Here is a 27,612-nt window from a genome sequence, read left to right as displayed (position 1 = left end):
TATGGTACCCAGAGCCCGGAGGACAGTCTCCTCTCCTCCGGACCGTGGGTACCATCTGCAAATGTTCTGCTTACTTTTCGCATGGTGGGCACAGCCACATGCGGAAAGTAAGAAGAACAATGCATTCCTATGTGGGCGGAATCAGCGCGATTTCGCAAATTAATGAGCATGCTGCGGATTTTTCCGCGATGCGATTCCGCCGCGGGAAAATCCACAGCATTGCGGAATCCCATAGGAATGCATGGGATGCTTTTTTTTTTGCGTTTTCGCGGCAAAAACGCGAAAAAACCTGAACATGTAAACGCAGCCTTACAAATCCAGCATGGGGAACAGCCATAAAAGTGAACAGAGAGCTGCAAATTTGTGCCCACCAAACAGGTCAAGGGAGCCCTGGTTATTTTAAGCAGAGGTATAGGGCATCATTCACACATTGTATATGAATGTGGAATTGCATGCAAAACATCCTCAGGGTAATAGCAAGAACAATGAGTTGTCTACAAATCTCAACTACACATTGTGAAGACTTTCTGCATATATTGCCGATAATGTCTGTAAAGCGCTGTAGAATTATTGGCGCTATTATAAATGAGTAAAATAAATATTGCTAATGTAAAAAATTTGCACCAAATACACCATGTGTGGACTAATGACCCATCCTACACTTTAGATGGGAGAGTCAGGGGCGATTGTCACCTAAGCTGTAGCCAGATGTGTCTGATGGTGGCTTATCACATTGAGCAGTCCAAAATCAGACAGACTGCATCCTTCTCACCTCATCTGGAAAAGTCAGCCAAATTCGAATACAGTCTAATGTGTAGAGGCGGCATTTAGCCTTCTATTTTGGCAGGCTAATGTGTACAGGAGGCTTTAGCCTTACTTCTATGTTTGGCAGTAACTTTTGGCTGCACCTACACGAGATGACTATCTGCATCCACCAGAAGCTTGGAAGAACTCTACAACCGGCCCCTCCATCCTGCACACAGGGGCCTTGACGACTAAGTTACAAGTCTGTAATAAGAGCCACACTGCAAAATGTGAACAAGACGCAGATGACGGCATAACCTCAGTCCTGATTCTGGCACTTCCATTTATAGTCCTTGCATTTCCCCTATACTGGCCATGCTAGCAATAAATTGCAAAGTTACCTAAAATATCAAGTATACATAATAAAAAAAACCCACTTCTATATTTTCTTAGTAATTGTCAGATATTTTTAGCTTTACGGACTCTGTAGTTCGCTGTAATCTCTTAAAATAACTTGCATTTCTAATCAGACATGAGCTGTGTCATTGTAGTGAACTCCATTGCTTCATGAACGTTAGGGTGTTATGTCATAGACTACACAATGCAATACTTTCTGTACCAAGAAGCAGGGTGGATTTGATTTAAATCTAACTGATTTAAATCACTAGTCAGTAAGGCTTGATTTAAATCAGTGATTTAAATCAAAGTTTCTACCTAAACTAGTTCTTGCTACTTTAACATGCAAGTAGATGAAGATTTTTAGAATCACTTTTTATATTACTTTTTTCTCCCCAGTTTAATGGGTTAATCATTCATATTTGGACACCACTGTTCTGTTGTACTTAGGAAGGAGAAAAATAATCCTGACCTTAATAACAATTTAAATAGATTTATTCAACTGAAACAATAACAACATTACAGCATAAGTTATTTGCTTAAACAAACATCCATGTTTGTTAACTAATTTGGCTAAACAAAATATATATATATATTTTAAGAAACTTAGACTGTCAGCCCAGCCGACACATGAAAACCTTAAATACTACTGTCCCTGCTGTCCTCTGTAGCTCACTTGTCGTCATCTTCATCATCATCTTCTTCTTTGTTCCTATTCATAATCTGGAAAAGAAAAACAAGCTTTCCTGCTTTATTGGGTCCCAACGGATTTCTCAATTTAAAATGAATGAGTCCAAAGGAAGAGAATATTCTTTCAACGCCTGCAGAAGAAGCTACTGCTGTTAAAAGTGAAATCATTACTTGAACAGTCTCTAAATCCAAGCGCTTAAGTGACTTCCACCAGTTTACTGGTGTGACCTTCCTTAAAATATCTTCAGCAAACATATATTTCTTGAATGGTTCCCCCTTAGCTCTGAAGTTTATTATAGTTGGCATTAAAGATGGATGACTGCTGGATACCCATGTCATAGCTAACTCCTCTTCCTCAGCACTTAGGTTTTGACCCTGATATTGGATATTGACAATATTTGCCAAAAAATGAGCTGGAGTCAGTGCTTGTCCCATTCGTTTGTTTACTGCTTGTAATTTAAATTCTGTCCATGTGTAGTTCTGTTTTTAAGTGTTCACTCAGTTCCTTCCAAATTTCAACAGCATCCGCAATAAAACAGCTATTTTTCTGTATTTTGTTTAAAGCTTGAGAGATGGGTTTCAGGAAGCTCAGCATATGTTCAACATTTCTCTTAAGCCCAATGTTGAGGATTTTGGCCGTGACAGTGCCATCTATTTTATCTCGATTTTCTTCACAAAGTGTCATCAGAATAGGCCAGTTTTTGATATACTGCTCAAAACAGTCCACCACAGAGTTCCATCTAACATCTTGTGGGAGCGTTAGCTTGGTTCCACCCATCCTTTTCAGAGCTGCTGCAGCAAAATGATTATTACGGAAGTATTTAGCAATTTCAACAACATTAGCCTTTATTTCTGGAACACTTAAGTCTTTGGCTAAGAGGTGCAGCAAATGAGCACTGCAACCATATGTTATTACCAGCTTTGTATTCCCTCCCTGCTCTTCTAAATCTCTTCTCATCTTGGATACGTTTGCAGCATTGTCAGTGACCAAACTGCGTACTAGACATTTGAATTTTTGTTCACATGTCGTTATAGCTTTTACTGCCACTTCTTGTAAGTATTCTGCTGTGTGTGCATTTCCTGACGTATCAGTTGTTTGTGCAAGGAAGACTTTACCTTCTTCTGTTGTTATACAAGCACATACAATAGGATCATTGTGGACATTACTCCACCCATCAATACTTAGGTTAACAATTTTACCCTCCAGAGCTGTTGCACATTGCTCCATTTCTCTGTCATACACTTGATCCAGCAGTTTCCCTGCAACATCAGCTCTGCTGGGTGGACTGTATCCTGGTCTCAGTGACTGAACCATATTAATGAAATGTGGGTTCTCAGTCAGACGGAAAGAAGAGTTCGTTGCATAAATAAACTGGGCAATTTTTTCATCAATCAACTCTTTTTCTAATCTGCTAGTTCTTATCACAAACCTATCTATGGTGGTTACAGGAAGTAAAGGTTTTTCCTTCCTTTTGGGTGATGGTGATATGTGGCTGTGGGTGTCTGATGATGATGATGCTGCTGCTAATGAAGCACTATCCTGGATGGATAACTCTGAAACTGTAGAACAGGATGATGGTGATCTTGGAGGAGGATAGTTTCCAGAATCCATGAATTCCCCTAAACAAAAAAAGTCAATGCTGTTATTTTATTGTTTATACAATTTCTGCTTATTGTACACAACACATCACTGCCCCTGCCCCAAAAGGAATATTTGTTTTTCTTCATAACTGTACCAAATGACAGTAACATGCAGTAATAAGAAATATAATTTTTCTCACACATGACAGTTCAGTCTTTAGAAATAGGATTCAATAAAAATGTTTACCAACCTGAAGATCCTGCCTGTTCAGAAGTGTTTCTTTGGTCATCTTCATCACCGCATTTCTCATGATGTTGCCTCATTCGCGCCACCAGGCCTTGCATCTCTTTGTTGCATCGTTTGCATTTTGCACGCATGCCTGCCTTACCGATAGGCGAAGGAGCTTCATTAAAATATTCCCAAACTGGGTCTCTTTTACGGCCTGCTGCCATTATAAGGAAAGAATGTAATAAACCTCAGATCGTACACACAAACAGATCCAGACTTGTCTGTCTGTGGCTATGCTGCAGTATTGTGCTCAAAGTTTCACTTTAATTTTCTTGTCTGCTTCCCCTTCCTCCTCCTCACACTTAGATTCACATTCTTGTGTTGTGCAGATCTATTCCACTCCAAACAATCAGAAACATATTGTCTAACTTCTTGGACTTGGCACTGAAGGGGTTGATTCTGTATTCATAGGTTTGTAGAACAATAGGATTAAGGTCTTTTTCTCAACTCTGTTCATGTTGTAACATTTTTGCCGTGAAGAAGAGGCTGGGACCTCTGCGGAGTCAAATTCAGTTTTGAGAACTGCGTAAGTAAAGCGAGCGTCTGTGATAATATAGGAGAGAAACTGCCCACTAATCCTACAGAAACCTCTGGAAGAGCATGGCATTGTGAATGTTACACATATACAGCCTTTATTCTACTGAGTTAAACAACTCAGCTTTATCTCATGATGGAAGAACCTTTGGATGGTAAAATATTTTCCTCAAAAAGCAGTTTATTGAAAAAAATCCAATTTAAATAAAAAAAATCCGATTTAAATAAAAAAAAATCCAATTTTTTTGATTTTTTTTAAAAAAACATTGATTTTTATCCACCCTGCCAAGAAGGGCACGTATAAACCTACTATGGGGGCTCAGTGCAGCGACTAGTTGAAAAAATGCAACCTATCATAATTACCTGCAGCCGCCACTAGAGGGAGATCACTGCATACAGATTAAAATAGATCCTATTGAGTTCTATACTATTACATGCAGCGAGCTCCAGAAAGGGGCGATGTGCAATCAGGAGACACAGATCATGTGATATGGAGCCTAAAACTAAATTAAACCTAAAACTATTAAAAAAAAAAAAAAAAACAACTTTCCTAACAAGTGACATCTGCACATGTTCACCCCAGCCTTCACCTTTTCAGATGACAATCTGTCCAAAGAATCTAATGTTAAATATATTTAATATGACAATTGACAACCAAAAACAAATGTACATTTGTTAAAAGTGCGGTAACAAAATAACTGCGATGACTGTCAGAGGATGGTTAGATAACATTTTGGAAAAATGTAGTAAAAAAAAATTCCATGAAATAATAATGGTCTATATTAGGAGAAAGAAATCCTGTCTAAGCTTAGGGGCCTGCGTCCACATTACTCAGTGCAGTAGTCAAGTCTCAGCTCATACCGAGTCCAGCCCACACATGGTCTGCGGCTCCCACCTGCTCATGCTGATATTAGATGGGAGCACTCAAGCTGATAGAAGAAGCTGTGAGACCCCTGGAGATGGGTCCTATAGTCGGGAAACACCCCGACGCCCGCTGAGGAAGTTGTCACAGTTAGTGCTTCCGCTTCTACAAACTCTGCCCAATCACACAAACTTCTTCCGTGTTGCTGTAAACCGTTCCATGTACTTGAGGGGAGAAAAAAAATAAAATCACAAGTTATCCCCATACCATTAGAGCCTGAAAGAGGGATTATTTTTCTATGAAACTCTGGCGTCCTGTGCGGCCCCCCACATCATCCCGGATGATTGACAGGTGTCTCCCCCACTGTACACATATAGGAGAGACCTGTCAATCAACTAGTGAAGCAGGCACCAGACTGAGCTCGTCGATCCCTATGGTCCCAGGCCGGATCTTTAAACTATATTTTCTCTGAAATGCAGGCTAAACTGAGCATCCGGACTCTGTTTTGAAAGAGAAGAAAAAAAAAAAAAAAAAAAAAAAAGCAGCCATACTTATAATACCATATCCAGATACAAATAAGATGCAGCAGGACCTTAATGATTAAACCGGGGGGCGGCACAGGTGCAAAAAATACTGAAAACCAACCACTTACTAACCCACCAAACATCAGTGAGGGGCTGAATAGGGCGTCATTCACACCATTAGGTGAGATGCACCTCTATCTGTATAGCAGCCTATTACCGACACCCTCCATATTACATTAGGGGGGGTGCAGCCAATACCATATGTGCACCCACAGGCCATTACCCAGCCACCACTCAAGGGGTCACCCTGCAGGAAAAATATGCAAAATAGGGATTTTTGTGTACTCACCGTAAAATCCTTTTCTCCGAGCCAATCATTGGGGGACACAGACAGTGGGTGTTATGCTGCTTGCCACTAGGAGGACACTAAGTAAACCAGAAAAAGTTAGCTCCTCCCCTGCAGTATACACCTCCTCGCTGGCTGAGATTTCTCCAGTTCGGTGAAAAAAGCAGTAAGAGCATAAACAGTCAACAATAACCATAATTATGTCAAAACCTAAGAATGCTACAGTGAGCCAATAGGCTAAACAGGGCGGGTGCTGTGTCCCCCAATGATTGACTCGGAGAAAAGGATTTTACGGTGAGTACACAAAAATCCCTATTTCTCCTACGCCTCATTGGGAGACACAGACAGTGGGATGCCCTAAAGCAGTCCCTGGGTGGGGAGCAAACATCTCCTAATACCCCATGTACCACTGAGTCAACACTGAGGTACTGCAGATTGCAGGCTGCGTCTGCCGAGAGCTGCATCCGCAGAGGCCTGAGAATGAATTTGGTAATGTCTTGTGAAAGTATACAGACTGGACCAAGTCACAGCCTTGCAGACCTGTTCTGCCGGCGCCTGGTGCCGAATGGCCCACGAGGCGCCCATTGAGGGGGTAGAGTGCGCCTTAATCCCTGCTGGGACAGGCGTGTTCCTGACACGGTAGGATTCCTGAATCGCCAAGCGAATCCACCTGGCTAGCGTTGCTTTTGAAACAGCTAGACCCTTCCTCAGCCCCTCTGGAAGCATGAACAGGGCATCTGACTTGCGGAAGGGAGCCGTCCGCGAGATGTACCGTCTCAGAGCCCTAACCACATCGAGGGTGTGGAGGGCCTTCTCAATGCGATAGACTGGCACCGGACAAAAGGAAGGCAAAACAATTTCCTCGTTGAGATGGAAAGAGACGACCTTGGGCAGGAAGGACGGGGACGTCCTGAGAACTACCTTGTCCTGATGAAAATTCAGGAACGGAGAACGGCAGGACAGGGCTGCCAATTCCGAAACTCGTCTGATTGACGAAATTGCCACTAGAAAGACCACCTTCCAAGAGAGGACGGTCAGTGACACGTCCTGCAGGGATTCGAAAGGAGCCCCCTGTATGGCCCCGAGAACCAGGTTAAGGTCCCATGATTCCAATGGCCTTCTATAAGGAGGCGCCACATGGGAAACTCCCTGAATGAACATCTTGACCTGAAGTTTGGTGGCAATTTTGCGTTGGAAAAGCACTGACAAGGCCGAAATTTGGCCCTTGAGCGAGCTAAGCACGAGACCTGATTTTAATCCGGATTGAAGGAATTCCAATATGGCTGGAATGGAAAACACCAGAGGGGATCGACCATGATCCTTGCACCATGAAAAGAAGGCTTTCCTGGTGTGGTGATAGATGCGCATGGACACAGGCTTCCTAGCACTAATCATGATGGAAATCACGTCGTGAGAGAACCCAGCCTGTGCTAAAATCCAGGATTCAACAGCCACGCCGTCAAAGACAGGGCCCCGGAGTTCTGGTGGTAAATCGGGCCCCGTGAGAGTAGATCCATGCAATCTGGATGTCGCCAGGGGACGTCAGCGAATAGTTATATTAGTTCTGCATACCATGCTCGGCGCGGTCAATCTGGCACGACTAGGATCACTGGTACTCCCTCCGCTCTGATCTTCTTGATGACCCTCAGAAGTAAGGGAAGAGGAAAGAATATGTACGGGAGCCGGAACTGGTGCCATGGCAGAACTAGGGCGTCCGCTCCGATGGCGCATGGATCGCGCGATCGGGCAATGAACCGAGGAACCTTGTTGTTTAGTCTTGAGGCCATGAGATCCACATCCGGAGTGCCCCAACGATGACAAATCTGCTGAAAGTCTTCCGGATGAAGAGACCACTATCCCGAGGCAATGCCTTAGCGACTGAGAAAATCTGCCACCCAATTTTCTACGCCCGGGATGTGGATTGCTGAGATGGGCGAATGGTTGGTCTCGGGCCAATGGAGGATGTGACTCACTTCGTGCATGGCCATCCTGCTCCGGGTACCTCCCTGGCGATTGATATACGCTATAGCCGTGGCATTGTCGGATTGGATCCTGATGAGGTGACCTCCGAGGAGATGGTGGAAACTCCGTAGAGCTAATCTGATCGCTCGTATCTCCAAAATGTTGATGGGGAGACGTGACTCTCGGGTTGACCAACGACCCTGGGCCGTGTGGTGAAGAAAGACCGCACCCCAGCCAAGAAGACTTGCGTCGGTGGTTACTACCAACCATCTTACTGGGAGAAAAGACCTCCCTTGATTCAGGGAGGACCTCAGTGTCCACCACCTGAGGGCTTGCCTGACCCACAGGGACAGAAGGATCCGACGGTCCAGGGAGAACAGGTTCTTGTCCCAGCTAACCGCAACGCATGTTGTAAGGGACGGAGGTGGAACTGTGCAAATGGAACTGCTTCCATCGCTGCCACTATCTTTCCGAGAACTCTCATGCTGAAACGAATGGAGTGAGAAACCGGTCGGGAAAAAGTCCGTGCTGCCTGTTGTAAGGCTTGGGTCTTTTCTGGAGGGAGAATGACCAACCCGCGGGAAGTGTCCAAGATCATTCCTAAAAAGGAAATCTGCTGAGCCGGTATTGGGAAATACTTTTCAAAGTTTATCTTCCACCCCAGGCGAGAAAGTGTATTTACTGTTATATCCACGGATTCCTCGCAGGCTGGAAGGGACGGGCCCTTGATGAGCAGGTCGTCCAGATACGGTAACACCACCACTCCCCGCGAGTGGAGAATGGCCATGACAGCCGCCATGACCTTGGTAAAGACCCTGGGGGGCGGTGGCGAGTCCGAAGGGCAAGGCAACGAACTGAAGTGTTCCTTGTGAATTGCAAAAACGCAGGAACTGCTGGTGGGACGGGCAGATCGGAATGTGAAGGTAAGCGTCCTTGATGTCAATGGATGCTAGGAACTCTCCTTTTTCCATGGAAGCAACAACTGATCGGAGAGATTCCATTCGGAATCGCCGTACCTTGACAAACTGATTTAACAGTTTGAGATCCAAAATGGGTCGCATCGTCCCATCCTTTTTTGGAACCACAAAAAGGTTTGACTAAAAACCCCTGAACCTCTCGTGATGAGGGACCGGAATGATGACTCCGTCCCTTAGCAGAGCCTGAACAGCCCGAAGGAAGGCTCGTCTTTTTCTTAGGGGGAGAGGAAAGGAAAAACCGAGGTGGAGGGGGAGAAGAAAACGCTATCTTGTACCCGGAGGACACCAGCTCCCTGACCCACTTGTCGTCGACGACCGCGAGCCAAGTGTAGCTGAAGGAAAGTAGGTGACCGCCAACTTTGTCAGTGTCTGCCGGATACCACAACAAGTCATTGGGTATATCTATGAGATCTGGCTCCCCTAGATCCAGAAGCCCTAGGCCTGGGTTTCCAAGAGCGGTTAGGTCTGTATGAGACCTGGGAGCCTCTGTCTCCGCGCGGGGACCGACCTGATCCGGAAGAGAAGGACCAACCGGAATTAATGCGAAGAGATGGAAAACGTGTCGGCTGGGAAACAGCCTTTTGTTGGGGAAGGAATTTACTTTTAACCCCCGGTAGTACCAGAAATGAGCTGGTCCAATTTCTCTCCAAAAAGACGACCCGTTTGAGAGGGGAGAGAAGTCCACGATGTTTTAGAAGTAGCATCTGCCCGCCAGCCGCGGAGCCATAGGGCTCTTCTAATGGAGATCGCATTAGCGGCAGTTTGAGCCACACAATTGGCGGCATCAAAAAAAGCGTCTACTACAAAGTCCGCTACATGAATTATATGCCTGGCGACGTGGATGCCTTTCGGAGGAAGACTGGTGCCCTGGAAGGAAGTAATCAAGACTTCTGCCCAAGCGGCCATAGCCTTAGTGACCCAAAATGCTGCGAAAGATGGAAAAACCGCTGCTCCTGAAGCTTCAAAAAACTGAACGGGCAAGGTAGTCAATTTGACGATCGGAGGGGTTTCTGATTGAGGAACCCTCAGAAACAGATAGGAGCATTTTAGAAGCAAAACTAGATACTGGAGGGTCCACCGGAAGGGACTGTAACCAATCCTTCATTAGGTCTGGATCAAAAGGGTATTTAGCCTGAGTAGACTTTTGCCCTGTGAACAGCTTATGCGGACGATCCCTATGTTTCTGGATAATTTCCTTAAACACCGGATGGCTGGTAAATAGCCAGCGCACACGCTTGGTTTTCTTAAATGAGGGTGTGCTGGAGCAGGAATATTTTCCTCGTCCAACTTCAGAATCCTGTTGACCGATTCTATAAGAGAATCAAGCGACTCTTGATCAGTTGGGGGATTCTGAGGGGCTGACGTGTCAGATTCAAATTCAGAGTTGTGCTCGCTGTGAACCTCAGGAGAGGGAGAGCGAGAGACAGGAGTCGCCGATGCTGAGGCACGAACGGGACTAGGGGACGCGTCATGGGTCCGCTTTCGAGAGACCTGACCATCCCTTGGACGAGTATGGCCCCTGCTGGTGGACGGTTCCCGGACAACGCCGGAGCCCTCCTCGGGAGGTAAGGACGCTTTCTGACTTAAAGAGTCCTCCCGGAGGGAAAATATAGCCTGGGTCAGAGGCTCCACCGACCGTGACAGGGACGCAGCCCACTCAGGGGTACTAAACGCAGGAGGCCCGTCAGCAGCGGCGGCGAGGGGCGTTGGAGCGCAGGCCAGGACGCAGTCCGTGCATAACGGACTAGTCTGTGCACTGGGTAGACTTGCAAGTGGTACACACGGTAAAAAACGCAGTGTGCTTCTTAGCAGCCCATATAGCGCTCCTGATAGGGTTAACGGCAGAGTCTGTCTGCAGCTGCAGGGAATGTGCCAGGAAGGGGTTAAGCTTTAATCTGAGGGCAGATGCGGCTTACCCACGGTCCTGTGCTGTGACCCCCGGGAGGAAAGCGGTGGCCCTGTGGTGTCACCCAGCATCCTTCTGTCCAGAGTAGGCATAGCGCTCCTGAAAGTGTTAATGGCAGCTGAGGTAAAAGACATGGCCCCCGAGATTAGAATTGCGCATCTCGTAAGTAATGAAAGGCGCCAAGAGGAGGGGGCGGCGACGTTACCTCGGGCGGCGCCATTCAAATTGCAGCATAGTAGACCGGAAAAGCCGGGGACTAAATTTTTTGGCCTACCCCGAGAGCAGGGGGGGGGGGGGGATTTGAGGCGATGGGGCGCCGGTGCACCGCTACTGACGCTAAGTCAGCGCTTCTCCCGGGGGTCGGGACCCGACTCCATACCTCCACTCCAGTGCTCGGCAGGCCGCGCTATCCGGGGCCATCCATGCAGGTCTCATCCTCCTGGCTGATGAAGCAGAGCTGGAGGAGTTCTTAAAGGGGTATGCTCAATCGATCCTCCCTATGGCAGGGGGATGGAGAGCTATGGGGCTGATTCAGGGCATTCGGAAGTGCTGTCCCAGTCTTCTCCATTGCACTCCATGCGCTTGCCCTCCTATCCGTGGATGACCAGGATCGTAAGGATCATTGCCAGAGGAATCAGCCCCAATCGTCGCAGGAAAGTGTACGTGGAGGTATACTCCGCGTGCTTGCCTGTTGTTGGTTCGGGAGAGAGCGGGCCGTAGAAAGGAACCGTCGCCCCCTTCACTCCGTTAATTAAAAAATACAAATTTACAGAAAAATCAAAAATCAAATAAAAACGGTGGGGGTCTGAAACCAGACCCAAGTGCCTCCTATAGACACTAAGCAAGAACTGGAGAAATCTCAGCCAGCGAGAGGGTGTATACTGCAGGGGAGGAGCTAACTTTTTTTCTGGTTTACTTAGTGTCCTCCTAGTGGCCAGCAGCATAACACCCACTGTCTGTGTCCCCCCAATGAGGCGTAGGAGAAAAGATGTATATAATACACAAGAAGTATGCAACGTGCGTCGGGGTTCCTCTGTATCTTGCCAGTACCTACACTAAATTCAAAAAATTAACTGAGGACTAAAAAAAACAATACAAACATGCGACTGTGCTGCCCCCCGCCTTCATCATGGGAGACCTGCTGCATCCTGCTTGTGCATGTCTTTGTTTTTATTGATTTTTTTTTAGTTCTTTTTTTTCAGTTAATTTTTTACCCCAGGTTTTATCAGCATGAATTGACTGATTGTTCCCTTTCATTTGCACATTAAAACAATGCCTTGCTCCACATTCATTAATGGGTTATTCTCCGGTTGTGACTTCAGCTCTGAAGTCTCCTTACCTCCAACAGCATGTTGGGAGGGCGGGCACCATTCCTTCAAGGAGGTATCCAGGACTTTACAAAAAACAAAATGTGCCTAAGCACAAATAGGCAGGTAACTTCAACTTATGAAAATATAGATCAGTGCAGAACAATATATCAGATTACTGACAACAAACAAGAAAATTCAATGTGTCAGTATGACAAAAAAACTTCTATAAACATGCAAAAAATTCGAAAAAAAAAGGAGTCAAGAAAAATGTCAAGTGAAAAACATGATAATTTATTCAATACAAATACACATTGAGAAGTATACATAAAAATATCACTGTATATAGATACACACATTTCAAATGAGTATCTGAAGAATGAAGAACACAGGCAAAAATGTCCCAAGAACAACACTGATAAATGTAAAAACACGTGAGGAATATCCTGGCCACCCGAGAGGAGAGTGATATTACGGCATTAAAAACGTTACCAAGGCATTTCAGAGAAACACTCGATTGCAATCCTAAGACTCCATATTGGAACAAGGAGGGGGGGTTCGAAACGTTTAGTATCTCAACGTGAATGCAGATGGATTACTATTCTGGACACATTGGTACCGTATGGACTGAACAAACAACTTAGTTTTGCCTCTTTAGGCCTTTTTTTCCTCTGGATTTGGTTTTTATTTTGTGTGTCTTTTCTTAGTGTCTCAATTGAACTCAAAAGATTCACGTTTTGTTTGGTTATCACATGTTCCACCCCTTGGAATAAGTAAATTCTTAATGACAAATATGTTTACATAATTATATCTATTGTATGTCTGTATTTCTAGTTTTTTACCATATATATATATATATATATATATATATATATATATATATATATATATATATATATATATATATATATATATATATATATATATACACACACCACATCGTCCCGTTAGCCAGAGCCACCGGACTACTACCCCTAATATCCCACATCATCCTGTCAGCCAGAGCCACCGGACTGCTACCCCTAATATCCCATATCATCCCGTCAGCCAGAGCCACCGGACTACTACCACTAATATCCCACAACATCCCGTCAGCCATGGCCACCGGACTACTACCCCTAATATGCCACATTGTCCCATCAGCCAGAACCACCGGACTACTACTCGTAATATCCCACATCGTCCCATCAGCCAGAGCCACCGGACTACTACCCCTAATATCCCACATCATCCCGTCAGCCTGGGGTCAGAACCAGAGCGCTAAGTGGAACAGTCCTAACTTCCATATCGGGGATCCCTTTAAGAGAGGCCTGGCGTCAGAACCAGAGCGCTGAGGGGATTTGCCCTGACTTCCATACCAATGATTCCTTTAATAGAAGCCTGGGGTGAGAATCAGAGCGCTGAAGGATTTACCCTAACTTCCATACCGGAGATCCCTTTAAGAGATGCCTGGGGTCAGTGCCAAAGCGCAGAGTGGATTTGCCCTCACTTCCATATCGGGGATCCCTTTAAAAGAACCCTGGGATCAGAATCAGAGCGCTGAGAGATCTGCCCTAACTTCCATACAGGAGATCCCTTTAAGAGAGCCTGGGGTCAGTACCAGAGCATTTGAAGGCAATTGCCCAGACTTCCATACCGGGGATCCCTTTAAGAGAGGCCTGGGGTCAGAATTAAAGCGCTGGATGGATTTGCCCTGACTTCCATACCGGAGATCCCTTTAAGAAGGGCCTGGGGTCAGTACCAAAGCGCAGAGTGGATTTGCCCTAAATTCCATACCACTGATCCCTTTAAGAGAAACTGGGGTCAGAACCACAGAGCTGAGTGGAACGGTCCTAACTTCCATACCAGGGATCCCTTTAAGAGAGGCCTGGGGTCAAAACCAAAGCGCTGAATGGATTTGCTCTGACTTCCATACCAATGATCCCTTTAAGAGGGAAGATGTGCCTATATGATGGAGGATGTGTGATGGGTATATGGGCACACAGGATGGGGATTCATTTCTTCATGTGCTCTCTGCTCCTGTCTGGGTGGCAGACAATGGCTGGAGCTTATGTTCCTGGGGATGCTAGATTTCTCCCACCATATCAGTGTCTGCTGAGGTGTCGTCAAGTGGGAAAACTTGCTCATAGCAACCAATCACAGCTCAGCTTAACCAGCTCTGGTGAAATGAGAGATGCTTCGTGATTGGTTGGTGATACACACACACATTCAGTTTTATATATAGAGTTTATTTAATTGATTATTGCTTTCTAATATGCACTTTTCCTGGTTCACTTAATACCTCTTCTGGACCGGTCACATCCGCTCCAGAGACTTAATTTGGTGTTCTAAATACTCACCTTTCATTCACATAGCTTCCTGCGTTGTGGACATGTGCGCATGCACGCTGACCTCTGCGTTCCAGAGCATCGCTGCTGGCGCCCGACACATGACGCTTGCGGGTAACGGTTGCTAGGAGTATGGCTCACGTCATGTGGGAAGCCTGGCGGTGATGCAACTTCCAGCGCTCGTATCACGTGTGCATGCGCCGCCCTGCATGTCCCGTTCCATAATTGGTAACAGCTGACACCGGCATATAAAATAGCTGTAGTGACACACTTCTGTACGGCCCCCCCAAAGAAGCCTACGCGAAACGTGCGTAGGGGCTGGCTGTCCCTTGACACACTGCGACCATGACGGGTGAGGATCTATCTTTGATTAGCCAATTCACTAGGTGCCCTTAAAGGTGTATACACATTTTACTTTATGGTCTATTTTTCAAAGAACTTGATTCCTCTGGTCGGATTTTTACATTTATCAGTGTTGTTCTTGGGACATTTTTACCTGTGTTCTTCGTTCTTCAGATACTCATTTGAAATGTGTGTGTATCTATATACAGTGATATTTTTATATATACTTCTCACTGTGTATTTGTATTGAATATATTATCTTTTTCACTTGACATTTTTTTTACTCCATTTTTTTTTTTAATTTTTTGCAGATAATTGCAACTTACCTGCCTGTTGTGCCCAGTGCCATTCTCCCCCAGTAAAGAGCGGTCACAAACTGCTGCTTCCAAGAATTTGGCTTCTACTGATGTGACGTGGCGGGACTTCCGTCATTCTGACTGACAGCCATCTCCCCCACTTAGGTAGCAATGATCTGTCAATCAGAATGATGTTGGAAGTCCAGCCCTGTCTACAGAGCGGAGCGAAAAAGAAGCCTCCACTCTGTAGAAGTGACGTCAGCAGAGGCTTCTGCACCCCCCAGCAGGAGTGGTCACAGACAGCTCTGTACCGAGGAAGAATGGGAACGGGCACAACAGGCAGGAAAGCTGCAATTACCTGCCTGTTAGTGCTTAGGTACATTTTTTGTTTTTTTATAAAGCCCCGGATATCGTCTTTCAATGACAGTTCTGATCCAGGAGCTTCCCCTGCTACTGTGGCACATTAACATCTGTCATTGTTTATTATATAGGGGGTAGAAAGGGGGACAATAATAGTGTAAGAGGTCAGAATTGAAGAGATTATACAAAAAAATATATATTTTGGTCAGAATGGGAGACATGATCATTATAGTGGGGACAGAATTACATTACAAGTATACAGGGACTGAAATAGGAGTCATTACAAGTTATAAGGGGGCCAGAATTCTAATGTATATATCTGAGCAGCATGCTGTTGGGGGCAGGGGGCCCATAGGCCTCTAGTTACACTCCTGGAGATAAAGGGGTTTGAACACGCACATAGTTCGGGAAACTGAGAGCAGTGATTAGGAGAACTGCTCTGGTAACTGCTGATGTTGGGGGTCGAGGGCTGGTGAATTTTCAGAATTAATAACAGATCAGAATCTGAGAGGGAAGTGTGCAGATAACTGCTGTATAGAAATATACATCAAGGTCACTGACCTTATCATAACCATCCAAGTCCCGGAGATTTTTTATTTCAAATAGGTTCCCATCTACTGCTAACAGGGAGATCTGCGAGTCGCTGAGGATGCTCTGGGGCAACATGTTGAGCTCCAGACAGTTCTCTTCAAGTCGAAGAACCTTAAGACGTGGGCACCGAGAGACCTGCACCGAGATCTGTGAGATCTGAGATGAAAAAAAAACATCAATTTACTACAGTGAATAAACATTGTGCGATTGCAAACACAAAGCTCCCCTGATGAAGCATTTGTGAAACGCGCGTCGGGTGAGCATTCTTTGCTATATACTCACTGATATTACTGAATAGACACTTATTCGTGATATACTGTATGTATCCCATGTGTATTTTTACTACTAATTTTGTATAAAGATATATTTGATGATCCATGATTTTTTGCTACTGGGGTCACTCACCCACCAGTTTTATTCTTCTGTCTGTACTTAGTTTTTTTTATTAATTGTACCAAATAAAGTTTACCTTTTTTCAGTAACTTGTATTACCAATTTTGTCTTAACACACAGTTTTCTCTTCGGTTCTTTGTACAAAGCTCCAAGGTAGCAAATCCGCCGACCTTCAATAATCCTGTTCTACATTATGGGCAGCCGAGGCTACAACTAATAATGCATGAACAGACTGCGAGGAATGCCAGGGCATTATTGCATGAAGAATACTACACTACATGTACAGGTGAGCCCACCCACACCCATTGGGGAATTTCAACTTTTTTTTCTTCTTAATTTTGTGCAGCATTGAAAGCTGTAAAACTTGCAAATCACTTTATTAGGGGATTTTCATTTCAGTCTTGTACAGATGATGGCAGTAAAAGAGTCAGCATCAATACCTTCCTCTGAGTTGTGCTTATCAAAGCAATCTCCAGCAGCACCTTATCCCCAGAGTTAGTGACACAGGTGCTGAGCTGATCTTTTCACTACCGTCATCTGTACTCCAAATGAGCAAGTTCTGATATCAATACAGATGAAGATGGGGAAATAGATGGGACAAGCAGGAGCGGAAGCAGCATAGGGAATTTGTCTTAATTCCTACAAACCCCTGCTTTTACCTAGTCTATTTACCTTCATATAAGAATGTACTCATTTGGAGTACAGATGATGGCAGTGAAAAGATCAGTGCCTCTGTCTCACTAACTCTCTGAATAAACTGCTGCAAGATATTGCTCTGATAAGCACAACACAGAGGAGGAAACGGCAGACCCATCACTGCCATCATCAGTACTCCACATAAGTAGACAAATAAACTGGGGAAAAGCAGGACATTGGAAGCCACTTACATGACTATTTTATATATATACAGTAGGTTGACCGCAAAAAATCGATGTCGGAATTTTGTCCGTCTGGACCCCACAAAACGATTCCCCTTTCCAGATATTGAGAGAGCCAAAATTTGAGCTCGATCAAACGACCTTAACCCGTGCCGCTCGTCGCTCAAAGTTTGAAAAAATCCAAATTGAGGTATTTTAAGATTTAGGTATTTTGCATAGTCTGTTAGACTATAAAGAATGTGACAACAACATTGCAGAAATAGCCCTGACCAAATTTTCGAACCATTTGTGGTATTTGAATGCAGAGTTGGTGGGATTATCGTTTTTTGATCCCACCATTACAGACAATGAAAAGTTGTTAATGGCTAATAAATTGCTCAGTAGCACAGATTAGAGTTGAGCGACTTTGGTCGGATCGGGTTTCGTGAAACCCGAATGAAACAAAATAAGTTTCAGATGAAACTTGTCCGACTAGAGCAAAACAAAGTCGGAGTTTCGTCCGAAACCCGACCCCAATGCAAGTCAATGGGAAATAAAAGTCGGACGAAACTCCGACTTTTTTTGCTCTAGTCGGACGAGTTTCATCTGAAACTTATTTTGTTTCATTCGGGTTTCACGAAACCCGATCCGACCAAAGTCGCTCAACTCTAGCACAGATGAACCATCAGAGCACGCTAGGGTTGTAAATCCAAAAGTTAGGAAAGAAAAATTAAAAGAGGTAGGAAGTAACCGACTTTAACGACCTTCTGACAAAAGATGAAGAACAAAAGCAATATGTCCTGCAAGTTGTAAGCAAATGCCGAGCATTATATTCTGACGTTTCAAAAACTACTTTAACAAAAGCTCTAGAATAGATTAGATAACTATGTAAAATTATCAACTCATGTAGGTTAGCGTGCTCTGATGGTTCATCTGTGCTACTGAGCAATTTATTAGCCATTAACAACTTTTCATTGTCTGTAATGGTGGGATCAAAAAACGATAATCCCACCAACTCTGCATTCAAATACCACAAATGGTTCGAAAATTTGGTCAGGGCTATTTCTGCAATGTTGTTGTCACATTCTTTATAGTCTAACAGACTATGCAAAATACTTAAATCTTAAAAAACCTCAATTTGGATTTTTTCAAACTTTGAGCGACGAGCGGCACGGGTTACCGTCGTTTGATCAAGCTCAAATTTTGGCTCTCTCAATATCTGGAAAGGGGAATCGTTTTGTGGGGTCCAGACGAACAAGATTCTGACATTTTTTCCCCCCCATATAAGATCCGGTCACCCTAATATACTGTATACACAGGAATGAAGACAAATCCCCTAATAAAGTGATTTGAAAAGTTTCTTAACTTTCCATGCTGGACAAAGTTAATAAAAATAAATGCTGAATTAGTCTTTATTACATTGTAGTGCAGACACTTTTTTTTTTCTTCTTTAGGCTGCAATCTTATGCTATAAGGAACAGTAAGGAATCACACAACTGAATGACCTCCACATTGGTGTTATGGCACCCATGTACGGGTCATGCCATAGGCCATAACTGTGGAGGCTCTCTGGGTTACTAGTTTGAACACAACACTTTCAGGATTAAATTTCCAGCCTTGTTCCAGGCTTTGCCCCCCATCTCCATACAGGCAAGCACTTATGGCACCGAGTCCCCTACTTGACACCAATCGGAGAATTCACATTTTGGTTTATTGGTATCGTCTTACCTGGTTCTGGTTTAGGTTTATCTCGATGGCCTGCACCCCAGAGACTTCATCTGGAATGGCCTGAATTTTATTTTTTGACAGATCCACAACATCCAGGTGCCGCAGGCTGCAGAGCTGGGAGGGTATTGCACGTAGCTGGTTACCGGAAAGGTTTAGCGTTTTCAAAGCGGAGAGCTGCCCAAAGTCTGCGGGTAGGCGGGGAATATGGTTCGCGGCGAGGTGTAGGGTATCCAGCTTTTTTAATTTGCACAACTCGTCAGGAAGTCCGGCTGGGGAGAAAAAGAAACATAAGATATGGTAGAGTCTGCCCCCTAGTGCTCATATTTCTGTGAAAGTATTAAAGCGGATCTGTCTTAAGTAAGAGCATCAGATTACAGGCGCGTACTCCGAGCAGCCAAAACTAAACATGCTAATGTCTGCCTCCGATATATACGATGGCCATATGGGGCAGGTTCATCTAATCCTTAGACTAAATAGTCTTAAAAAGCATTTATTCACACAGCACAATGTGCTGCTGAGAACAATGACTTTCTTTTTTAGGTAGCACAAAATATGATTCCACCTGACGAACAAGCGTAATATAATTTCACCCAATGAACAAGCGTTAATCAACCAGTGGTGAATAAGGGTCTTATGCTAATTTGTCTCTTGTATCGCACAGCACTGGGTGCGGTGTTGCAGCAAGAGACAACTGTATGGCTTTGTTCACACCACGTGATTTGTCTCAGTTTACGGGATACATTGAATACACGCAGTGACAGATGTCTAGCAGTTTAGCTTATACAGCAGGAGCTTTGGCATATATACACTAAAAGCACGTAACTGGATCTGAACACGTCATTTTAAGGGGGACTGAATACTTTTGCAAAGCACTGTAAAATACTTTGCCAAATGTCTAGAGTTCTCAGATATATTATTCTTACTCAATCTGTTGTGATTCAGGGACAAACTCTTCAAAACTCCAAATTTGCCTATTGATGGAGGTAGTACGTCTATCTTGTTGCTGGACAGATTGATGGTCCGTAGGTTAGCGGATAATCTCTGGAGCTCCTCTGGGAACTTTGGGTGCAAAAAAAAACCAAACCATAAAACAGTATATAAAAAAAATAAATAAACTGTAAATACTAGACTATACCAGCTCTCACCTCCACCAATGCCTTATCCGTTAGCTGGAACACGCCGGTCTTCTGGGCCGTTTCCAGGTGGGCCTTCAACGCACTGTTACCCATGGTCGGAAGCTCCTTCTGCACTAGGGGTTGATGAAAGGTTCTTTGCTGTCCCGCCGCTTACTGAAATATATACAGTCATGACGTTTCACTAATTATACACGTAGATGTATTTTTTGTTTTAATTAGCACGAAAAACATCAGCATGCTCATACACCAAAATGAGTACAATTGCCGATCGGCTACATGTGCACCTAACATATAGGCAGGCAAAGCTCTCGGCAGCACATGTTCTGTTTACACAAACAATTGCTTATGCACAGTGAAAGCCTAAGGGCCCCGTTACACGCTTCAATGTCCCAGCGATCCCACCAACGATCCGACGTGGATGGAATCGCTGGGACATAGGCAGACTCACCAGCGATCAGGACCAGCGCGCACGCTGGTATCCAGGGTAAACAGCGGGTAACTAAGCACCGCACGGCGCTTAGTTACCCGCTGTTTACCCTAGATACCAGCTCCCAGCGTCTGCTGTATGGCGCTGGGAGCTCGCTGATCGTTGGTCTCTCGCTGTCACACGCAGCGATGTGTGCTGCCCAGTGGGAGACCAACGATAGGTTTATGGCCCAGACCATTAGGCAACGATTAACGATCAGCCAACTGATCGTTGCTACGTGTCACATGCAACAATGTCACCAAACTGGTGACGTTGCAACGATATTGTTCACAATATCGTTGCGAGTAACGGGGCCCTAAGGCTATGTGAAAGGCTTCTGCATCTCTTGTCAGCAAAAACGCTGTGGAATCATATGCTGCGTTTTTTACATGCGTTTTTTCCTGTGCATTCAATAGGTCAAAAACACAGGCAAAAACGCAAAAAGAATTGACATGCTGCAGAAACAACACACTGCAAATACGCATGGAAATTTACAGATCATGTGCACAACACTTCAGGATTGTCATTGAATTACCTTGAAAAGTATTCCATTGCATTTTGGACCATTTACGAGCGGAAAAAACAGCGAAAACACATCAAATACGCAATATGCACACAAAGCCTAAAAGTGCTTGATACCCCTTGGAAAAAAAAAAAAAAAAAAAATCAGTCTTGATTATAGGAAATCCCCCGTCTCCCCTTGTATATTCATGTACAGTAACAGCATAGAAAGCCGTAACTTAGAGGGTCACGCTATATATATTATATATATATATATATATATATATATATATATGGGATGGCATCTCTGATCTCATCTGTTCAATCCCACTGTAAGCTACTGAAAGGTAAGAAAAATGTATATTTAAAAAATAAATCAATAATGAACATCTAACCCCACCCAAAAATAAATTATTGCATTTATTTTTTAAACTGTTAACTTAAAAGTAACAAAAAAGAACGTATCTGAAATCGTCACAAAACAAATATGGTCACTTAAACCACTATGTTAGCTTAGCTGAATTTTTTTTTTTTTTTTACAGAAAAATGACAGAGAATTGCTATTTTGCTCCTCTTCACCCATAAAGCAGTAAATTAATCGTCCAAAATGGTGCCAATAAAAATACAACTAAAAAAACAAGTCGTCATACACCAACAGAATAAAAAATTAATAAAGTCGATTCTTTTTTCCAGAAAGTATTATGTATTTATTCTCCAGTGATTACTGTTTTGTACATTAGTTACATGCATTATTAGTGTATATATTATATATGCCGTATGTATTTACAATAGTCTGGACCAAACTTATCCATGTACAGAAGCTGGGACCAAAGGGATCTGGCAGCCGGGCCCTATAAGCCACCTGAAGTTTTGCCCTCCCCAGTTGTGCCCTACTTAATGCCACTCCCCACTGTTCTTGTAGCCACTGAAGCCCCTTTTATTTCCATGTTAGAAGTCACAGCAGAGTTATATTTATTTAGGATTTTGCAACAAGATAAAGAAAGGTGGCACTCACCACCCCTTGTGAATTTTATATTTTGATACTATTACATTAAAGTCTTCTTTAATATTTTTGGATATTTTGGTATTATTGTGGTTATTACTTCGCTTGCTTGGTGTTATTATGCTGTATACACATTGCATAAGATACACATGCTGATGACTTTATAAAACACATACTGTAGGGTACAAAGATCACGGTCTATAAATCACAAAAGATACACTGAAACTGCTGTATATACATCACATAGGATACACCGACACTGCGGTATAGACATCATAGGATACACTGAGACTGCTGTATATGTATCACAAGTATATAGTACATCACATTTATATCTAGCAGTCTGTGTATTCTATCACATAGGGTACTCAGACTGCTGTCTACAAATCACAAAGGATACACCAAGACTGCAGTCCTCACAATGCATAAGATACACAGATTGCGGATTTTATAAATGACATAGGATACACCAAGACTGCTGTATATCTATTACATAGAGTACACAGACATTTGTGTATAAATCGCAAATGATACAGCGAGACTGTTATATATAAAGGGAGTACGCCCCTCACATTTTTGTAAATATTTTATTCTATCTTTTCATGGGACAACACTGAGGATATGAAACTTTGATACAATGTAAAGTAGCCAGTGTACAGCTTGCATAACAGTGTAAATTTGGTGTCTGTAAACAACACACAGCCATTAATGTCTAAATCACTGGCAACAAAAGTGAGTACACCCCTAAGTGAAAATGGTCAAATTGTGCCCAAATAGCCATTTCCCCTCCCTGGTGTCATGTGACTCATTAGTGTTACAAGGTCTCAGGTGTGAATGGGGAGCAGGGGCAGTAAATGTGGCGTTATCACTCTCACACTGAAAAATGTTCAGAATTGAGAGTCCTCAGTGGTTGATACCTTTTAATGGCTAACTGAAAAGATGGTAACAAATTGCAAGCTTTCGAGACTACTCAGGTCTCTTCATCAGGCCATGACTAATACAAAATCTGAGGAATCACATTTATGCACAACAGGACACGGAAATAATACAATAGATAAGACAAGTGACATGAAGCAGAACTATCATTATGAGAGAATGATAGACAGTTTTGGCCATAAATATTGGAACAGTTCATAAATAAGGAGTGTGAATATTTGATTGTCTTCTGATTGGGGTCTGGTTTTGTGTTGTGTGATGCCCAGACCACACCCCAATCAGAGGACAATAAAACATTCACACTTTGGGCACGATTTTACTCATTTTTGCTGCCAGCAATGAAGACATTAATGGCTGTGTGTTGAGTAATTTAGGGGACACAGCAAATTTACCATGAAGTACAAGCTGTACACTTACTACTTTACAATGTATAAAAGTATCAGATCTTCTGTGTTGACCACTGAAAAAATATAATAAAATGTTAACAAAAATATGAGAGATGTACTCACTTTTGTGAGATACTGTGCATCACATAAGATACAGACTGCTGTTTCTAAATCGCAAAGGATACACAGACTGTATACACATAACGTTGGATACACAGACTGCTGTTGTATATACATAACGTTGGATACACAGACTGCTGCTGTATATACATAACGTATAATATACAGACTGCTGCTTTATATACATAAGGTAAGATACACAGAATGCTGCTGTATATACATAACGTTGGATACACAGACTGCTGCTGTATATACATAACGTATAATATACAGACTGCTGCTTTATATACATAAGGTAAGATACACAGACTGCTGCTGTATATACATAACGTATAATATACAGACTGCTGCTGTATATACATAACGTATAATATACAGACTGCTGCTGTATATACATAACGTATAATATACAGACTGCTGCTGTATATACATAACGTATAATATACAGACTGCTGCTGTATATACATAACGTATAATATACAGACTGCTGCTGTATATACATAACGTATAATATACAGACTGCTGCTGTATATACATAACGTATAATATACAGACTGCTGCTGTATATACATAACGTATAATATACAGACTGCTGCTGTATATACATAACGTATAATATACAGACTGCTGCTGTATATACATAACGTATAATATACAGACTGCTGCTGTATATACATAACGTATAATATACAGACTGCTGCTGTATATACATAACGTATAATATACAGACTGCTGCTTTATATACATAAGGTAAGATACACAGACTGCTGCTGTATATATATATAAAACGTTGGATACACAGACTGCTGCTGTATATATATATAAAACGTTGGATACACAGACTGCTGCTGTATATACAGTACATAACGTATAATATACAGACTGCTGCTGTATATACATAACGTATAATATACAGACTGCTGCTTTACATACATAAGGTAAGATACACAGACTGCTGCTGTATATACATAACGTTGGATACACAGACTGCTGCTGTATATACATAACGTTGGATACACAGACTGCTGCTGTATATACATAACGTATAATATACAGACTGCTGCTTTATATACATAAGGTAAGATACACAGACTGCTGCTGTATATACATAACGTTGGATACACAGACTGCTGCTGTATATATATATATATATATATAAAACGTTGGATACACAGACTGCTGCTGTATATACAGTACATAACGTATAATATACAGACTGCTGCTGTATATACATAACGTATAATATACAGACTGCTGCTGTATATACATAACGTATAATATACAGACTGCTGCTGTATATACATAACGTATAATATACAGACTGCTGCTGTATATACATAACGTATAATATACAGACTGCTGCTTTATATACATAAGGTAAGATACACAGACTGCTGCTGTATATATATATAAAACGTTGGATACACAGACTGCTGCTGTATATATATATAAAACGTTGGATACACAGACTGCTGCTGTATATACAGTACATAACGTATAATATACAGACTGCTGCTGTATATACATAACGTATAATATACAGACTGCTGCTTTACATACATAAGGTAAGATACACAGACTGCTGCTGTATATACATAACGTTGGATACACAGACTGCTGCTGTATATACATAACGTTGGATACACAGACTGCTGCTGTATATACATAACGTATAATATACAGACTGCTGCTTTATATACATAAGGTAAGATACACAGACTGCTGCTGTATATACATAACGTTGGATACACAGACTGTTGCTGTATGTATATATATACACTCACTGGCCACTTTATTAGGTACACCTGTCCAACTGTGTGTTAAGACTTAATTTCTAATCAGCCAATCACATGGCGGCAACTCAGTGCATTTAGGCATGTAGACATGGTCAAGACAATCTCCTGCAGTTCAAACCGAGCATCAGTATGGGGAAGAAAGGTGATTTGAGTGCCTTTGAACGTGGCATGATTGTTGGTGCCAGAAGGGCTGGTCTGAGAATTTCAGAAACTGCTGATCTACTGGGATTTTCACGCACAACCATCTCTAGGGTTTACAGAGAATGGTCCGAAAAAGAAAAAAAATCCAGTGAGCGGCAGTTCTGTGGCCGGAAATGCCATGTTGATGCCAGAGGTCAGAGGAGAATGGGCAGACTGGTTCGAGCTGATAGAAAGGCAACAGTGACTCAAATTGCCACCCGTTACAACCAAGGTAGGCAGAAGAGCATCTCTGAACGCACAGTGCGTCGAACTTTGAGGCAGATGGGCTACAGCAGCAGAAGACCACACTGGGTACCACTCCTCTCAGCTAAGAACAGGCATCTGATGGCTACTTTCAGCAGGATAATGCGCCATGTCATAAAGCTCGAATCATCTCAGATTGGTTTCTTGAACATGACAATGAGTTCACTGTACTCAAATGGCCTCCTCAGTCACCAGATCTCAATCCAATAGAGCATCTTTGGGATGTGGTGGAACGGGAGATTCGCATCAGGGATGTGCAGCCGACAAATCTGCGCCAACTGTGTGATGCCATCATGTCAATATGGTCCAAAATCTCTGAGGAATGCTTCCAGCACCTTGTTGAATCTCTGCCACGAAGAATTGAGGCAGTTCTGAAGGCAAAAGGGGGTCCAACCCGTTACTAGCATGGTGTACCTAATAAAGTGGCCAGTGAGTGTATATATATATAAATAAAACGTTGGATACACAGACTGCTGCTGTATATACATAACGTATAATATACAGACTGCTGCTGTATATACATAACGTTGGATACACAGACTGCTGCTGTATATACATAACGTATAATATACAGACTGCTGCTTTATATACATAAGGTAAGATACACAGACTGCTGCTGTATATATATAAAACGTTGGATACACAGACTGCTGCTGTATATACATAACGTATAATATACAGACTGCTGCTGTATATACATAACGTTGGATACACAGACTGCTGCTGTATATACATAACGTATAATATACAGACTGCTGCTTTATATACATAAGGTAAGATACACAGACTGCTGCTGTGTATATATATATATATATATATATATATATATATATATATATATATATAAAACGTTGGATACACAGACTGCTGCTGTTTATACATAACGTATAATATACAGACTAATGCTGTATATACATAACGTTGGATACACAGACTAATGCTGTATATACATAACGCTGGATACACAGACTAATGCTGTATATACATAACGCTGGATACACAGACTAATGCTGTATATACATAACGCTGGATACACAGACTAATGCTATATATACATAACGTTGGATACACAGACTAATGCTGTACATACATAACGTTGGATACACAGACTGCTGCTGTACATACATAACGTTGGATACACAGACTGCTGCTGTATATACATAACGTTGGATACACAGACTGCTGCTGTATATACATAACGTTGGATACACAGACTGCTGCTGTATATACATAACGTTGGATACACAGACTGCTGCTGTATATACATAACGTTGGATACACAGACTGCTGCTGTATATACATAACGTTGGATACACAGACTGCTGCTGTATATACATAACGTTGGATACACAGACTGCTGCTGTATATACATAACGTTGGATACACAGACTGCTGCTGTATATACATAACGTTGGATACACAGACTGCTGCTGTATATACATAACGTTGGATACACAGACTGCTGCTGTATATACATAACATAGGATACACAGACTTGTGTGTATACATCACACAGGAGACACTGAGACTGCTGTATATACATGACATGCGTTGTGGTCCGTAAAATACACTTGTGTGAACTCGGTCTTTGCGTCATTGACACTACTACTGGATCTGCCCTCGTTCGTGTGCAGCTTGGACAGCAGATTACGCTCAGCCTGCCTAAGAAGCTTTTGCTCATGAGTGTCTTCATTTCACCTTGGACATCTGCACCTTTGTTTAGGACATAACATTACAGGCAGAAGAGAATTCTGTTCCTAACATTAGGTTGCACTAGATGGATTTATATCTACTCTACTTTCTACCTTTCAA

General features: G+C 42.9%; 2 protein-coding genes across 6 annotated transcripts in view; both read right to left on the bottom strand.

Moving 5' to 3' along the window:
• Positions 1-1,617: 1,617 nt before the first annotated feature.
• Positions 1,618-4,704, bottom strand: LOC141098431 (uncharacterized). The gene is made up of 2 exons (XM_073586252.1): positions 3,663-4,704; positions 1,618-3,450 (listed from the first exon to the last, which is right to left on the bottom strand). The coding sequence occupies exons 1-2, from the start codon at positions 3,862-3,864 to the stop codon at positions 2,288-2,290; spliced, it is 1,365 nt and encodes a 454-aa protein (XP_073442353.1). The 5' UTR covers positions 3,865-4,704; the 3' UTR covers positions 1,618-2,287.
• Positions 4,705-4,854: 150 nt separating this feature from the next.
• Positions 4,855-27,612, bottom strand: part of LRRC57 (leucine rich repeat containing 57) — a 27,017-nt gene continuing 4,259 nt past the window's right edge. For 4 of the 5 annotated variants that reach the window (XM_073586283.1, XM_073586276.1, XM_073586304.1 and 1 more), the window contains exons 2-6: positions 20,158-20,301; positions 19,936-20,071; positions 19,013-19,281; positions 16,005-16,190; positions 4,855-5,320 (exon numbers count right to left, since the gene is read on the bottom strand). In XM_073586283.1, the coding sequence (XP_073442384.1) occupies positions 5,279-5,320; positions 16,005-16,190; positions 19,013-19,281; positions 19,936-20,071; positions 20,158-20,241 (717 nt within the window). In that variant the 5' untranslated portion in view covers positions 20,242-20,301 and the 3' untranslated portion in view covers positions 4,855-5,278. Of the gene's footprint in view, positions 5,321-16,004; positions 16,191-19,012; positions 19,282-19,935; positions 20,072-20,157; positions 20,302-21,149; positions 21,256-27,612 lie in introns of all 5 variants that reach the window. The other variant, XM_073586290.1, reaches the window with a different exon arrangement.

The sequence above is a fragment of the Dendrobates tinctorius genome, unplaced genomic scaffold (assembly GCF_039654945.1).
Source record: "Dendrobates tinctorius isolate UK_male_01 unplaced genomic scaffold, ASM3965494v1 ptg000010l, whole genome shotgun sequence".
NCBI lineage: Eukaryota > Metazoa > Chordata > Amphibia > Anura > Dendrobatidae > Dendrobates > Dendrobates tinctorius.
This window is presented reverse-complemented; position numbering and strand designations above follow the sequence as displayed.

Coding starts and splice junctions, on each gene's coding strand:
- LOC141098431 (XM_073586252.1), bottom strand. CDS start 3,864: ATGGCAGCAGGCCGTAAAAGAGACCCAGTTTGGGAATATTTTAATGAA. Junction 3,451..3,662: donor TGAACAGGCAGGATCTTCAG/GTTGGTAAACAT, acceptor TTTTTTGTTTAG/GGGAATTCATGGATTCTGGA.